At 40.6% G+C, this 15,362-nt stretch overlaps 1 protein-coding gene across 8 annotated transcripts in view; it reads left to right on the top strand.

The window, feature by feature from the left end:
* Window positions 1–15,362, top strand: part of TMEM131L (transmembrane 131 like) — a 160,360-nt gene that overhangs the window by 119,949 nt on the left and 25,049 nt on the right. For 6 of the 8 annotated variants that reach the window (XM_059066667.2, XM_067035703.1, XM_059066668.2 and 3 more), the window contains 7 exons: window positions 1,587–1,714; window positions 4,452–4,594; window positions 6,244–6,430; window positions 6,637–6,822; window positions 7,508–7,657; window positions 7,989–8,614; window positions 14,958–15,103. In XM_059066667.2, coding sequence (XP_058922650.1) covers window positions 1,587–1,714; window positions 4,452–4,594; window positions 6,244–6,430; window positions 6,637–6,822; window positions 7,508–7,657; window positions 7,989–8,614; window positions 14,958–15,103 — 1,566 coding nt within the window. The remainder of the gene's footprint in view (window positions 1–1,586; window positions 1,715–4,451; window positions 4,595–6,243; window positions 6,431–6,636; window positions 6,823–7,507; window positions 7,658–7,988; window positions 8,615–14,957; window positions 15,104–15,362) is intronic. The other 2 variants (XM_067035705.1, XM_067035706.1) reach the window with 1 other exon arrangement.

Here is a 15,362-nt window from a genome sequence, read left to right on the forward strand (position 1 = left end):
AAAAATAATGCCAGTTTCTTTTACATGTCGGTGTTCTATTCAGATTTAAACAAATGGTGCAACTCGCAAAAAGTTTTTAATCTGTGACTGAAGATTTTCTCCGAGAATGTTACACCTCTTGTGACAAAGGAAATATCACCATTGTTAATTTATTACATTGACTAAAAGAAGAGTATCAATGGCTCTGAGATACTACAAATTTAACTTAAACTTCTTATTAGAATTCTTTGTCATATAAGAAAGGCCTACATTTTTGTTTTGTTGGTTTATTTTTAGAAATGCAGTTCCTTTGGTTAAGAACATGTGGAATTGGACATTCAAAGTTCCAAATCCAGGCCCCTCCATGTAGCCCTGGGTAAATTATTTAACCTCTCCAGGTCTCCTCTTTTTCACTCATGTTTGAAGATTCTATAGGTTTATAGAATGCTTAGCATTTTATATACCTAATTATATTCCAGAGCCTGGCATATAAGAACTATTTTATTTAATAATTGGTGCTGTTGTTATTATGCTTTTAATTTTTTTTTTTTTTTTTTTGCCGTACTTGGGTCTCTCACTGTCGTGGCCTCTCCCGTTGCGGAGCACAGGCTCCGGACGCGCAGGCCCAGCGGCCACAGCTCACGGGCCCAGCCGCTCTGCGACATGTGGGATCTTCCCGGACCGGGGCACGAACCCACGTCCCCTGCATCGGCAGGCAGACTCTCAACCTCTGCGCCACCAGGGAAGCCCTATTATGCTTTTAATACCCTAAATCGGCAGCTTTTTTTCAACATTCATATGTGTATAAAGCAGAATTCCTCCCTCCATGAAGTTTATCATTTTAATGAAAATGAATCAAATACCATCACTATTTCTTCTTTCAGATGGTATGGGAAATGCGAGCAATAACTGAGGGATAAAACAAATTTAAAAACTAAAAATATAGAAAAGAGAAATATTATGCATACTACATGGTTACAGTTGTAAAGAATTAATAAATTATTTTTAGTGAGAAGGAGCTAGAAAAAACATTGGAAAGAGGGAAAGTCTACCACAGTGATGAAGAACAAAATCTTGAATATTAAATTTAGAACACAAAATTTATTCAGAGAAAGTGAGAAATCTTGGGGGAGAATAAAGGAGGATGTGAGTAAATAAAGATCTTTCTCCTAAATGGAGAAACTAAATAAAGATGGTTTCTTTATAAACTTAATATTAAAGAGAATTTAGGGTTGTCCAGCAGTGGACAGGTGGTTTGGTCAGATCCCTGTAGCATTCAAGCAGAGGCTATTGCTCTGTTTTCTCAGTAATGTTTTCCATCCAAAGCATCTTTGCATCAAAGGCCTGTAGCCCCAGCTCCCATCTGGTCCAGGCGGCAAGTCCCCTTTCCAGCATCCGTGTCAGATTGTCCTGCAGCCTCTGCCTGTGCTTCTCAGCCGGGCTCGGGAACTTTTGATGGGTGTGAACTCTCGAGGTAACCAAGTTCCACAGGTTGATTTAGGTGGTCAGATCCAGACGTTAAAGAAACAGCAGTCATGTTTATGCATTTTGATGAAGATGGACTCTTGTTCTCTAGGAGTTAATTGCATTTATTAATGACTTTGCAGGGTGTGCATTCTGAGGAATCCAGGTTTGGCATCCTCCACCTAAATTTGCAGCCTTTGGAAAGGAAAAGGGTCGGTGTAGTTTTCACACCAGCTGACTATGGAAAAGTCACCTCCCTCATCCTAATCCGGTAGGTGTGTCCCTTTCTCATTGGCTGGCTGACTCTCTTTCTCTCAAGAATCTCTTTAGCTAAGAGGTGACGTTGACTCACTCAGGCCCTCAGTGATGAGCTGTGTCCAAGGTTAGGAGAGGCAGTGGCTGAGGAGAGCAGCTCCCTGAGGCTCCACACTTAGGCCTCCTGTGTGTCAGGTTTCTGCCTTGTACCGTGGGGAGCATGTGCCCACCTCTCCAAGGGCAGCGGTACCCTTCCCACGGCATCTCATCCACCGTCACAGAGGGCAGAGCACACACGTGAACACACATCCACACACACACACACACACACACACACACACTTACTTTTCTGTCTTCAGCTCAGAAGAATAATTGAAACACTACCATATATGTTTTTATTCCGTGGTGTTTGGATTTACGCTGTTCTCATGTCTGTCTTGCTTCTGGAATTCTCTGTAGCCCCAAAGGACAATGGAAAAAATCCTTAGTTGAGCCCACTGGCTTGTTTTACTTCTTTTCCTTCCTTTTAAATGAACAATTATTGCCAGCTGATTTAAGCAGCTAAATGTTTTTCATTCTGAATTTTTTTTTCCTCTTTACTCTTTATTGAGAGTCTTCTTTCAAAAATTTACAGTAAATACAGATCTATGTTGAAGCTCTCTCTGCATTGGTGAGACTTCTAACACAAATTTAATTTTTTCATTAATGACGTTTTAGTTATATATATTTTTTAAGCTTTTCCAGTGTCATATCAGTTGGCAATGACTTTCTTATTCTGGACTTCCTTTAATATATGAGTTTGTTCTTCTGCAAGTGAATGCTGCTAAAAAGAAAATGCACTAAGATAAAGTTCTTAAAAGTGTCTGCTTGTTCATTGTAAAACAACTATACACGCCCCCTGCCAAAAAAAAGAAGTACCCATAAAGCACTCATACTGCATCCATGGTTGTCTCCAAGAAAAGTACGTTGGCGACTGTTTGAATTATAAGCTGAATTAGCCACCTTTTTTCATGGAACACCATTTTTACTTGAAAGGATGATTAGCATAAAAACTATGGTTGTTTCAGACTCAGGTACTTGGCAAACATTTTCTTGAAAATGAACAAAGTGAGCCTGTCACTTCAAGGGTAGTGTTTGTTGCCAATGATAAAATTTGAGCATTCGCGTGAAAAGTAGAGTTTTGGAAAACTGGTATCTGCCACTGTGAGCTTCATAGCTTCTCAGTACTTAAAGTACTTTTCTGTTAACCACAGTGAGGATATTAATAAATGTGATTTTTATAAGTATAATGAAATGTGTCAACATTTGGAAGATCTGCATATCACAGTGAACAGTATTTTCCAGATAACTAATTATGATAATCCAAAAATCATCCCTGGTAAAATGTGCAAGATAGACCACTGGATTTTAATGTAACAAACTATGAAAATTCATTAATATAGCTTCAGATTTCACATCATAAAGAACCTTCAAGAGACTTCACTTGTTGAATATTGGTGTTGTATCAAAGATTTGCCACGTAGATAACTAAGCACAGGGAACTGTATTCAGTACTCTGTAATGACCTATACGGGAATAGAATCTCAAAAAGAGTGGATATATGTATATGTATGTATAAGTGATTCACTTTGTTGTACAGCAGAAAGTAACACAAGATTGTAAATCATCTATACTCCAATAAAAAGTTAATTAAATTTATAAAAGAGACCGCTTTGTTAAGCATTATAAGTAATGCTGACTAGAACAAACTAATAACTAATGTTTTAGTAAGTATTTTAGTGCTCTGCTGACAACGTGTGTCCTTTTAAACCCATTCTCTGTTGAAGAACTAAGGTCATGGGAAGCGTAGAGATAAGCTTTACCTCATCCCAGCTTCCCAGCCTGTGCCAGGCTTGAAAAGAAAGTCTCAGTTTTTTATACTAGTTAATTTATTTTTGGTGGTTTCTGTATTGAGAGACACCATATCTTTCTGTAAACAATGTCACTCATCTAACACCACTTTAAAGGCTTTTAAGTGGTTCAATAAAGGTTTTAATCCTTTAGATGAAGGTGTAAAGATATCTCAGTGTCTTTTGCTTCTGGGGTTTACCTTAATGGGGCAACTGACTTTCAGTGCAGTCTGCATCATTTAAACATCATTTCCACTGAACTTTCCATCCTAGGAATCCTGATTTCAGTTAATGAAAAGGCAAAAGCTAGTCTGAATTACTATTTGACTAGTAAGAACTTGCGTAGATACATGCTATTTGTAGGATGCTGTTTTAAATCTTTGGTTCAAAAGATAGGGTAGGATTTCATTTCTAGAATTATCCCTAAGGAAGAATGTCTTACAATCACAGTTACTATGAAAACTCCTTAATTCACCCTATAAACAATTTTTATCAATTTGTCTAAATTTGTTCATGTTTCTTTGTGTTCCCCCCAGTTTATTCCTTCACTTTTTGTCTCTTGTAGGTCTGATCACCACCCTGATGCCTGGTTAGAAAAATATAGGTTTCCATTCTTGGGTGGGAACTGGAGAGCGATCATGATCATTTGCTCGTTCTTGCCCACTCAGCTTGCCTTGACTCTGCCGGGCTTGGCAGCTTCCATGCTCTGAGATGGCAGGAGATGCCACACTATTTAAACTGAGTTTATTTCTCAAAACTTAAAAAATTTTGTTTTGCTAATTAGGAATAGTTAAATTCAAGTGCATTGTATCTTGTGACCGTTCTATTGCAGTGCATTTTTATTTGCATCTCCTTTCTCTGTAGGAATAACTTGACTGTTATCGACATGATTGGTGTGGAAGGATTTGGAGCAAGAGAGCTACTGAAGGTGGGAGGGAGACTTCCTGGCACTGGAGGTTCACTGCGCTTTAAGGTGCCCGAGTCCACACTGATGGGCTGCCGGAGACGTGAGTCCCTGCGTGTGGTCCGTGTGTGTGGTCTGTGTATGTGGCACTTGGACAGGACAGGCTTGGTGCCAAAGCCAAGAGCAAAAGGAGATATGAGAAGATTCTTTTAAAAATTTACAGTAAATTCATTGTATTGATGCTAATAATTAAATCAGGCAAACATTTGAGCATATGTAGGCTGCTACCACTTGATTAGAAACAATAGCCTTAGATATTTAACCCAACTTAAATAATAGATATGGGGGGAAAAGTATAATGTTAAGTTACCAGTAGAGTGTCAGATATTTAAGATAAATAGTGTGAAACTGTTAATTTGGTTATCAGTTACCTAATCCTAAAAAAATCACACCAAAATAATAAGTAGAGAGAAGGCTGAAGGTGAGCTAACCACCCTTTTGTAGTAATGGAAATGTTCTACGTCTGTGTTGTCCAGTACGGCAGCCACTCACACTACACGTTGCTAATGAGTGCTTAAAATATAGCTCGTGTGACTGAAAAACTCAATTTTAAAATTTATTTAATTTAAATTTAAGTAGCCATATGTGTCTAGTGCCTACTGTATCAGACAGTGCAGATTTAGAAATTTGTTAAGTGTTCCATTAGAAAATTCTAAGTTTTGCATGTATTTAAATTAAATGCTTTTAAACTGTTTATATTAGTTCCAAGAACTTCCTTAAGAACTAAGCCAAAAATAAAACAATAGATGTAAAATGTTTTTGGTAAATTCTGTCTTGTTTTCCTGTTATTATTTTTAATTTCAGGGACACACTGAAAGCATTTTAGTGTATGTTTCCTATGGAGAAAACTGATTGGTGAAACCATTGGATAATTTGTAGAGCTATTTTAACGCCTGATTGTAAATTTTTTTTTGTTTTAGAAAACTATGCTGAATGAGCACTGAGTTTGAAAAGACTGGCCATTTTGCATTCAAAATCTTCATCAGAGTGTTCATTTTTTTTCATTCATTCATTCAATAGTTTAGAGTTGCCTTGAAAGTTAGAACTATGGAGGAGTATAAACCGTAGAACCAGATAAAATGTTAGTCCTAATATGGAATAAATTGTGGGTTATAAATTTATAGGAATATTTTAAAAATTGATACTTCTTCCTTTTTTAAACTCCCAACATGAAATGTGCTCTCATTATTTGCAAGGATTTAAATATTTACTACCTCTTAATGTAATGGGAGTTTGAACTGTGTTTCTAGTGTCCATGATGGTTTTACACAGAAGCACAGACACCCTCCTAACTGGTCCTGTTGGGTGTGAACGAGGCTGCTGGGGCACGGGGTGCATGGTGGCTCATGGTAAATCCAAACTATTAGGCTTCTGAGAAGAATAAACTTTTCACCTTAACCTTTAATAAGTAAAAGAACAAAGAAGAGATTTTGGTTACTTTTGGTACATAGGCAGATCATTTAACTTAAGAAAAACCTTGACTAGTTAAGTATTTTTATCATATTCTGGTAGTAGAATCTAGAACTGTTCTAGAATTTAGCTAGGAATCATGCTTTGAGCTTGTATTGAATTTTTTTACATTTTAATCATGTAGATCATGGTTTGTGGATTCAGTAAATGTTGATTCAGTAAATTATTTTAAATAAATTTTTCAGTTCATCTGTACTAAATATCACTTTTCATCCACACTAGAACTGAAAGACAGCAAGCAAATTTTATCAATTACAAAGAGCTTTAAGGTTGAGAATATCGGACCACTTCCTATAACTGTGACATCTCTGAAAATTAATGGGTATAATTGCCAAGGTTATGGATTTGAAGTTCTAGACTGTCAGCAGTTTTCCTTGGACCCCAACACATCCCGGGACATCAGCATTGTGTGAGCATTGGACTTTAACCTCATTTCAGTTTGGGGTCGCATTTACTATATTGTGGGGAAAAACTTTTTTTCATTGGTAAGATGTCTTGAGTTGTTTTCATGTTAGTATTTATCTTGCAGAAATAAGAAATTCTGCTGCCTGATTATTTTGTTTTGTTCCTAAAATTAAAACCATCAAAGTTCATAAAAATGCCTCTTGCTGTCAGGTTTACTCCAGACTTCACCTCTTCCTGGGTCATCCGCGAGCTGACTCTGGCCACAGCAGCAGACCTGGAGTTTCGCTTCACTCTCAACGTGACCCTCCCTCATCACCTGCTGCCTCTGTGTGCGGACGTGGTTCCGGGACCCAGCTGGGAAGAGTCGTTTTGGAGGCTCACCGTCTTCTTTGTCAGGTAAGCTGCCACCTTCTCCACTGTTCCTCCCTCACTGAGTGGAGACACCGTCCAGCCGAGTTACATGGAAATGTATATTGCCCGGTGGGATCAAAGCATATGAATTGAGTGGAAAAGTAGTTCCTGGTACGCTTGAAGAGAATTTACTATTCTCTAAACTAATTGTAGGAGAGTCATAGGACCTAGGAGTGTAATGGACAGTTGTGTTCCATATATGTTCATTGGCAGTCCCGGTGGAAGATGTGAATGTTATACGTAACATTTAAGACATACGAACATCATCTGTGACATAGGATGTGTTATTAGCTCAGTGCAACGGCAGTTTGAGATTAGAAGACTAGAATGACCCTTTAAAATGTGATTTTATCCTGGAAATGTCTTTAAAAATTGAACTGGTATGTCAGAATTATAAATATTCACATTTTCAGAAACAGTTTTTTTTGAATCTTTAAGAGATGTCAGAAATTATGGAGTCATTCCATATCCATAACATATGGGATCTTAATAGCATTTCTTTAGACTTTTCCCATCAGTTGATTCACCTCTCTTCTGTAGAGCTAGTCTTTTTTTTTTTTTTTTAATTTTTATTGGCATATAGTTGATTTACAGTGTTGTGTTAGTGAGCTAGTCTTTTTAATGCCAGTCACAACCGGGCAGTAATGAACCCCGTTGCTTTCGTCCTCAGTTTGTCCCTGTTGGGTGTGATTTTAATAGCCTTCCAACAAGCACAGTACATTCTGATGGAGTTCATGAAAACGAGACAGAGGCAAAATGCCAGCTCCTCTTCACAGCAAAGCAATAGTCCAATGGATGTAATCAGCTCCCATTCTCACAAGTAAGAATTCTTGTAGTGTGGGGAGAGGGTTCTCACCTTTGGTATGACTCACTTCTGATTTTATTTTAAGGTCATATACATTTTGGTTCCAAATTTGTTTCAGTACAATTTCCTTTAAGTCACTGTGTGACAGCTACACCATTTCTTTTATTATAATATAGACTTCACGTAAGGACTTAGTTTATTAAACTCCCAGAGCTTTAGAAGAACGAAAGGTGAGAACTCTTTGGTGTACCCCAGACAGCTCCCTCTTTCTCATGGAGTTAGAAACAGAGAGGGAGAGGTTTACTTGGTTTGCCTTTATGTTAAATGTTTTTCTTCTTAAATCCAGAAGCAATTGCAAGAACTTTCTCGATACCTACAGCCCCTCCGATAAAGGTCGAGGGAAAAGCTGCCTTCCGGTAAACCCCCCGCAGAGCAGGATCCAGAACGCGACGAAGAGGAGCCCGGCCACCTACAGCCATTCGCAGAAAAAGCACAAGTGCTCGGTCTATTACGGGAAACACAAAGCCAGCGCAGCCGTCGCCGGCAGTGCCAGCGCCCCAGCAGAGGACAAGCAGGCCTCGGCCCCAGGTGGCTCCCTGGCTGCTGCTAAAGAGGACGCGTGCCCTGCTGGGATGGGCGAGACCTGGGTGGGCCTCAAGTACACAGGTGCCCTAAACGTCAACCTGCAGAAGAATCTAACTCTTCCTCAAAACTTACTGAGTAAAGAAGAAAACACACTGAAAAATGCAATTGCTGTCAGTAATCCTTCTTCCGAATGTCACGTGAAGGAGGAAGTACAGACATGTATGTTTCCTAAGGAAACGGACCTTCAGATTTCAGAAAACATAGCTGAGCTCAAGGAGCGAGAGGTCTGTCCTCTGAAGACCCCTAAGAAACTACCTGAAAATCACTTGCCGAGAAATTCACCTCAGTGCCAGTCAGACTTGCCAGAAATTTCCAGGAAAAATAATGGTAATTTTTCCATCCTCCTTGGTGACTCTTCTCTCTTGTTTGTCTCCAGTCTGTTCTTAGTGGAATTTGTTCCCATCTATGACTTTAGTTTGAACTGTGGCCACTGAATTTTTAGTTCACACACAAAGTTTTATTAGCAAAGGTATAAATGTTGAAATACCATTTCTAAGAAGGAAAGTTTAGGACGGGACACCAAGTTTTTAGAGCATCGTGGTTAAGAAGTTTACTTTTTTCAGTCCATTCATTAGAATGATGTGAATATCATATTGTATTGTTGGAATTTATGGACACCTCTTCCGAAGTATCTTTTTTTTTTTTTTGCGGTACGTGGGCCTCTCACTGCTGTGGCCTCTACTGTTGCGGAGAACAGGCTCCGGACGCGCAGGCTCAGCGGCCATGGCTCACGGGCCCAGCCGCTCCGCGGCATGTGGGATCCTCCCGGACCGGGGCATGAACCTGCGTCCCCTGCATCGACAGGCGGACTCTCAACCACTGCGCCACCAGGGAAGCCCCGAAGTATCTTTTATCTTGGCTTTTCAGACTGTTTGCAAAAATCAGTCAGCCTATGACATGTTTCTGACGGAACAAAACTTACCAACTCTCTGTACGTAACAGCTGCCACCATTGCATGCTCCGTCTCTGGTTCTTCTCTGGTCGTGTTCCTTGGTTAAAAGAAGGTAGATGTTCTCTCGTAGCAAATGCAGTTAATAAAAATGCAAGCAGGGCTTCCCTGGTGGCACAGTGGTTGAGAGTCCGCCTGCCGATGCAGGGGACGCGGGTTCATGTCCCGGTCCGGGAACATCCCACATGGCGCAGAGCGGCTAGGCCCGTGAGCCATGGCCACTGAGCCTGCGTGTCCGGAGCCTGTGCTCCGCAACGGGAGAGGCCACAACAGTGAGAGGCCCGCATACCGCAAAAAAAAAAAAAAAAAAAAAAAATGCAAGCAAAACTAGACTAGGAAGGCTACCTACACATACATTTGTCATTAAATCTTTAACTGATTCCTCTGGCTTCTGGCATAAGAGCCTGTGCTTATTTTTGTGTGTTTATCCTGACCATTTTGATAAGCACATTTCTACTCCCATTAAGAGTCAAATTTTTGACACTTTTTAGTCTGGAAGAATCGGTTACCTTTGATCTTATCTGAAACATCTAAATATAAATAACATCATATTTTTCACTCCTTGATATTGTAGAGAAGATTATATTCATAGATTGGCTGATTCTAATGAGCTTGATGCATTTAGTAGGGAAAATACCAACCTGAATTTTAAATGTTCCATCAAAGGACGTTTCTAATTCAAAAGGAAGGCAGGGTCCTCTGAGTAGAACGTGGTTTGGGCAATTTGTGCATCACTCCTGGTGCCCCTTTTTCCACCCTGTTGGTGCCATTTCCCTAGCAGCGGTGCGCATGCTTGAAGAGGACTCCTGTTTGCAGGACCGGCTCTCCCCACGGCCTCTCCCCCAGTGTGTGAGTGCGCCCCCTGGACGAAGCCTCTACCAGATCTCCATGAAGCCACAGCATTCCTTGTCTGAGGGTGTTGATGGTGGGGCAGTGGGGTGTCTGTTCATCCATTTCTGCCCTGACACTGTTTAGGGCCCAGACTACAAAACTCTCGTGAAAGGGTGAAATTATGGAGTGAGTCTAGCTGGGTTTTTCTCTTGTTTCATGTGTCATTTAGGCCCGAGGACAGTATTTGACATAGGCTGACTTTACACAAACTTAAAATCAGACTTGTTTGAGGGACTTGTTCCTCCAGAAGTGCGTCTTCTGTGGTCCAGTGCATCCATCAGACATCTGGGTAGATGTGCCTGCAGAATGCAAGGGCTGTGGCCTTGTGGGAGGATGGATGGGAAGGCCTTTTGCTGCATCAGAGCTCTTTGAAGGGCGTGGACCAGCCATGCAGGGCCAGGGTGGGTCAGAGGATTTGACTTGGTGCTCCCGGATCCTCTTGTCCAGTACATGCTGTTTAATGCCTGTAGTTGAGCCTAGATGACCATATAATATCTAATAACACTTCAGCAAGTGTGAGTAACTTTAATAAGGGAGCCCACAAACATAGGGCTTGCTTGTATCATTGTAGATGGCAAACCTGCCCCGAACCTTTCCTCCCTGTACGGATGACTGGTATGCTTATGATGCTTTAAATGAAAACCAATCTCTCACTTCAAGAATTTTTTTTAAACTGCTCTTTAGCTGACTTGTCAGCCTCTTAAGCAGTATCAGGGTGATTGCTGGTCAGATCACATAAGATTCAGTGAAGGAACTTTGGCTTTCTACCATGTTCATACCAGCAAATTCAAAGGTGCTAATTTGCAGCCCTGTATTTCTCTCCAGAATTAATCTGTCAGCTGGAGGCTCCTCACAGGGAAATCCACTCACTGACATGTATTTGGTTCTGACTGTTTTCTGTTTACATCACTATTCTAGGAAAATATCAAAGAGGTTAAATTAAAAAGTAAACAAGTGGCCTGCCTTCAATTTACAATTTAAACATTTTAAAGAATTGAGAATTTTTTAAGTAAGAAAGGACTGAGAAATTTAGGGGAAGCAAATTGTAGTTTGAAGGTAAGATATGGAGTCTTTTGGTCATATTGAGGGTCCAGGGTTCCTTTGTCAGAATTTGAAGGAAAGCATTGTAATAAGCTGGCAGATGGTGACAGGCAGGGGGTCACAGGGTGTAAAGAACACTCAAGAATGAGAAAACCAAAAATGTTAAGAACCTTCCAAGTTTTCACTTCCAACTTTGAGCATCAGTTCTTTTCTTATTTTGAAACGGATTTCACTTTGTGTTTCCATCTTAAGAGCCTTCCTAGAATCTGAAGAAAACAGCTTCAGCCTTGCGAGCTGAACTGATGGCCTCTCGGGAGCTTCCACTCAACTCAGTTGAAACCAGTCAGTGTCTGTGCCACATTCTAGCCATTTCTCCCAAAGTACACAGACGTTCTTAGAACCAGGTCTAATGACAAGACTGCCTTTGGGAAAGGGGACTGGGGAGGTGGCCTTTCTCCCGAGAGTGCCTGAAATGGCATCCCGAACCCGCCAGAACTCCTGGAGGTGCCTGAAGCACTGCACCTTCTCTTATTCTGAGACGGTTTTTTTTTTCTGAGGGTAACTTCTTGTGTGAGAACGAAATCTTCCAGGCTGTACATTAATGGCTCTGGCTACGTGCTCACCATTGTTGTTGTGGAGAAACAGAGTGTGTGCTGAATAACAGAAAATGGGTCACCCCTTTCCTGCTCTTTCTCCTGTCTCCTTCTGAGAGGCCTGTAATAAATCATAAATTAAAATTGCCGATAGAAGTGCAGTCTCTTGACAGATTCTTCAGGGCTCTGTTTCACACACTTGATTTTTGGCATCAGCCTGTCAAACGATCGTGAAACAGCGACGCCTTCCAAGCATGTGTTACACGGTCCAGAGTCTCTTGATGCTCTGACAACAGCAGGGCTTTATGTGTCATGTAAGTGATCTTTTGAAATTTGTCTCTTTTCAAAATGTTTATAACTGTTATTTTTTCATTATATGATCAAAACAATACAGACTTAGAATTAGGGCTAGAGGCAAATTGCTTCTGGCCTCAGGAATAGTTAGCAAATTTTTCGTTGTTTCTGCTTATAATAATGTAAAGGGTAATGAACTTTTAAATTTAATAATACCCTAAAACCTTGAAATTAATAGCACATAAAAGTTTTCACTGAATTAGATAGATACCTCCAAAATTTCTGAAATACCAATATTTGCAGAAATTCAAAAAATAGTCTCATTTGCACAGATACTGATAACTGGAAATGAAGATCTAGTGGTTTACTCAAAATATATCATACAATTAGATTTGATTCAGTAGAATCCAAGCAGGATTCTGGCCCATTAACTTGTTCCTGTTCTTGTATTTGTTTTGTTATCTTTGTGGCTCAAATACTCCTACTCCATGAGATAAATGGCAGAAAAGCATATAATTCTGTGAGTAAGCATCCTTAGTAGGCTGCCATGAGATGGCTCCATTTTTTAAATGAAGTATATGCTCACGATATTTTTTTTTTTCCCGCTATGCGGGCCTCTCGCTGTTGTGGCCTCTCCCGTTGCGGAGCACAGGCTCCGGACGCGCAGGCTCAGCGGCCATGGCTCACGGGCCCAGCCGCTCTGCGGCACATGGGATCTTCCCGGACTGGGACACGAACCCGTATCCCCTGCATCGGCAGGCGGACTCTCAACCACTGCGCCACCAGGGAAGCCCACTCGTGGTATTTTTGAATTCTTGAACATTGTCGTGATAGAATTTCTGAAAGGCTGAATTTGAATTCATTTTATTGTTGGTCCTAATTCTTGGCCCCCACAATAGGCATTAGTAATTTTCGGAGAGTCTGTGCTTTATCCCTTTTTAGGGGGTGGTTTAGTGTTGGATATTAAATTTGGATCCTTCCTAAGAAACTTCGATGACTAATACTTTTAGTGCTATTCTTGGCATGAAGAAAACTTGAGGAAAACCATTTTCTCATGAATTAAGACCCTAGGAGAGTCACAGCACGTTTTTGGAGGAGAATATCTATATTCTGTTCATACCGATGGCTTCCGGAATCCGAAGTGATGTCTTTGTTTATGATGTCTTTTTCTGTTTGGACCCTGTCTCCCTTGCTCTTGGCTCTTTCCCGGCTCATTCGCGGTCCTGGATGGTTTCCTCTGTGGGCGTCTCACAGCCAATCTGTGTTGCAGAGGAATTTATGCTTCCCCAGCATTTTTATAACTACGTAATATTTACATAGTTTTCCGTTAACAAAATAAAAGAATGCTTACATTTTAAGCGTTATTGTTGAAATGTATGCATCTTGCTCTGAGTGAGCTTGATTTGTAGCTTCAGGATTACAGGGTCTGGAGGGTGTTTGACCCCTCCTGTCGTTTGGGTTGAGAGCCTCGTGCAGCCCCAGGCCCCTCAGCAGGGCTGGATGGGAGCCAGCAACCTGCTCTGCTGTGATGTATTTGCACCGTGGGCATCTACATTTTCACAGATGGCCAAGGTGTCGTGAGGGATTTTCAGTTAAAGAAAAAAGGGGAAGGTATTGAAATCCTTTCTGATTCATATTAGAACACTGAGCCCAGTTATGGTGGGGTTGAAGCCTATTTGACCATATGTCGAAGTCAAGGATAGAAGAAGAAATACACTTAGGAATGAAGTCACTTGAAAAAACAAAGGAAAGGTCACGTTTCAGATGTGGTTCCTGCTGGTGGAGACCTTGCCAGCGTGATTGTCTCACACTTGGTTCTCACCCCGCGGGTGCTGTTCCCAGGGCAGGTGGGTGTCTCCTGCAGGAGAAGGCCCTGCCCTCCAGCTGTTCATGTGTCTATTGGCGGTGACCCTTTATATTTCTGTCTGTTCTGGTTGCATCTTCATAACAGTCAGGGTAGGCAGAGGAAGTGGTATTGTCATTTCATAAATAAGGAAACTGGAGCTCAGGGAGCTTAAGAGACTTACTTCTGATCAGTAAAACTAATTAGTGTCTGAGTCATGACCAGAACCCAAGATCTTACCTCCCTCTCTCCCTCCCCTAACTTAAAAAAATTGTGGTAAAGTATATAGAACCTAAAAGTTACCATTGTAAATTGTAAAGCTCAGTGGCATTAAGTACATTCAAATCATTGTACAACCACCACTGTCATCCATTTCCAGAACTTTTCCATCATCCCAAACAGAAACTCCGTACCCCTTAAGCAATAATTACCCGTACTCCGTCCCCCCACCCCCTGGGAGCCACCATTCTACTTTTTATCTCGATGAAGTTGATGACTCTAGGTCCCTCAGACAAATAGGTTCACACAATATTTGTCTTGTGACTGGCTTATTTCACTCAGTATAATGTCTTCAAGGTTCATCCATGTTGTGTCGTGTGTCGGAACTTCATTCCCTTTTTCCCTCATCTTAACCATTTTTGTGTGTGCAGTTCAGTATGCTAATTATACTCACACTGTAGCACAGTGAGTCATTCCTTTTTAAGGCTAATGGTGTTCCACGGTATTTACCACATTTTGTTTATCCATCCATTCGTCCATGCACATTTGGGCTGTTTCTGCCTTTTGACTTCCATGAATAATGCCGCTACGAATAATGGGGGGGCCCCTGCTCTTGCTTCCCATGACCTCTTTTAACGACTGTTTGTAAAACTCTTAATATAAGTACATTTTCACCTGTAAGCAAAATACCTTTCTAGAGCACTGTGGATGTCAAAACAGTCCTTAAGTCTAAATCTCATTAAATCAAATGAGATTGTTTGGTGTAGGAAGAAGATTTAACTATGGGGAATGTGAATGGAAATAATTAGCTAGAAATTGAATCATTTTTATTTATTCAAGGGAATAACCAGCAAGTGCCTGTCAAGAATGAAGTAGACAACTGTGAAACTTTGAAAAAGGTTGACACAAAGTCTTCAGAAAAGAAGATTCACAAAGCGTCTAAAGAAGACGTATGTTCTGAGAAGCAGGACGTACCTTCAGTCGAGGTCTGTATTCCTTTTTTTCTTGCCTGTTAGAACAAAACCTAAGTTTAGGACTTAGAGTGCAAATATCTATGTAATAACTGTACATCTGTATTTCATACTTCTCAAAGAGGATAGTTATGTATTTGAATCCACATTGATAATTGGTGAGGTTCATGTATTCGGAAAGTTTATTTATCTTCTAATCATACAGGAGATACTAAAACAATTTTTGGTGATATGAGATAGCTTTTATTTTCAAGAGACGCTGCTCTTAAACAAA

This window comes from Kogia breviceps, chromosome 6 (genome assembly GCF_026419965.1).
Source record: "Kogia breviceps isolate mKogBre1 chromosome 6, mKogBre1 haplotype 1, whole genome shotgun sequence".
Lineage (NCBI taxonomy): Eukaryota > Metazoa > Chordata > Mammalia > Artiodactyla > Physeteridae > Kogia > Kogia breviceps.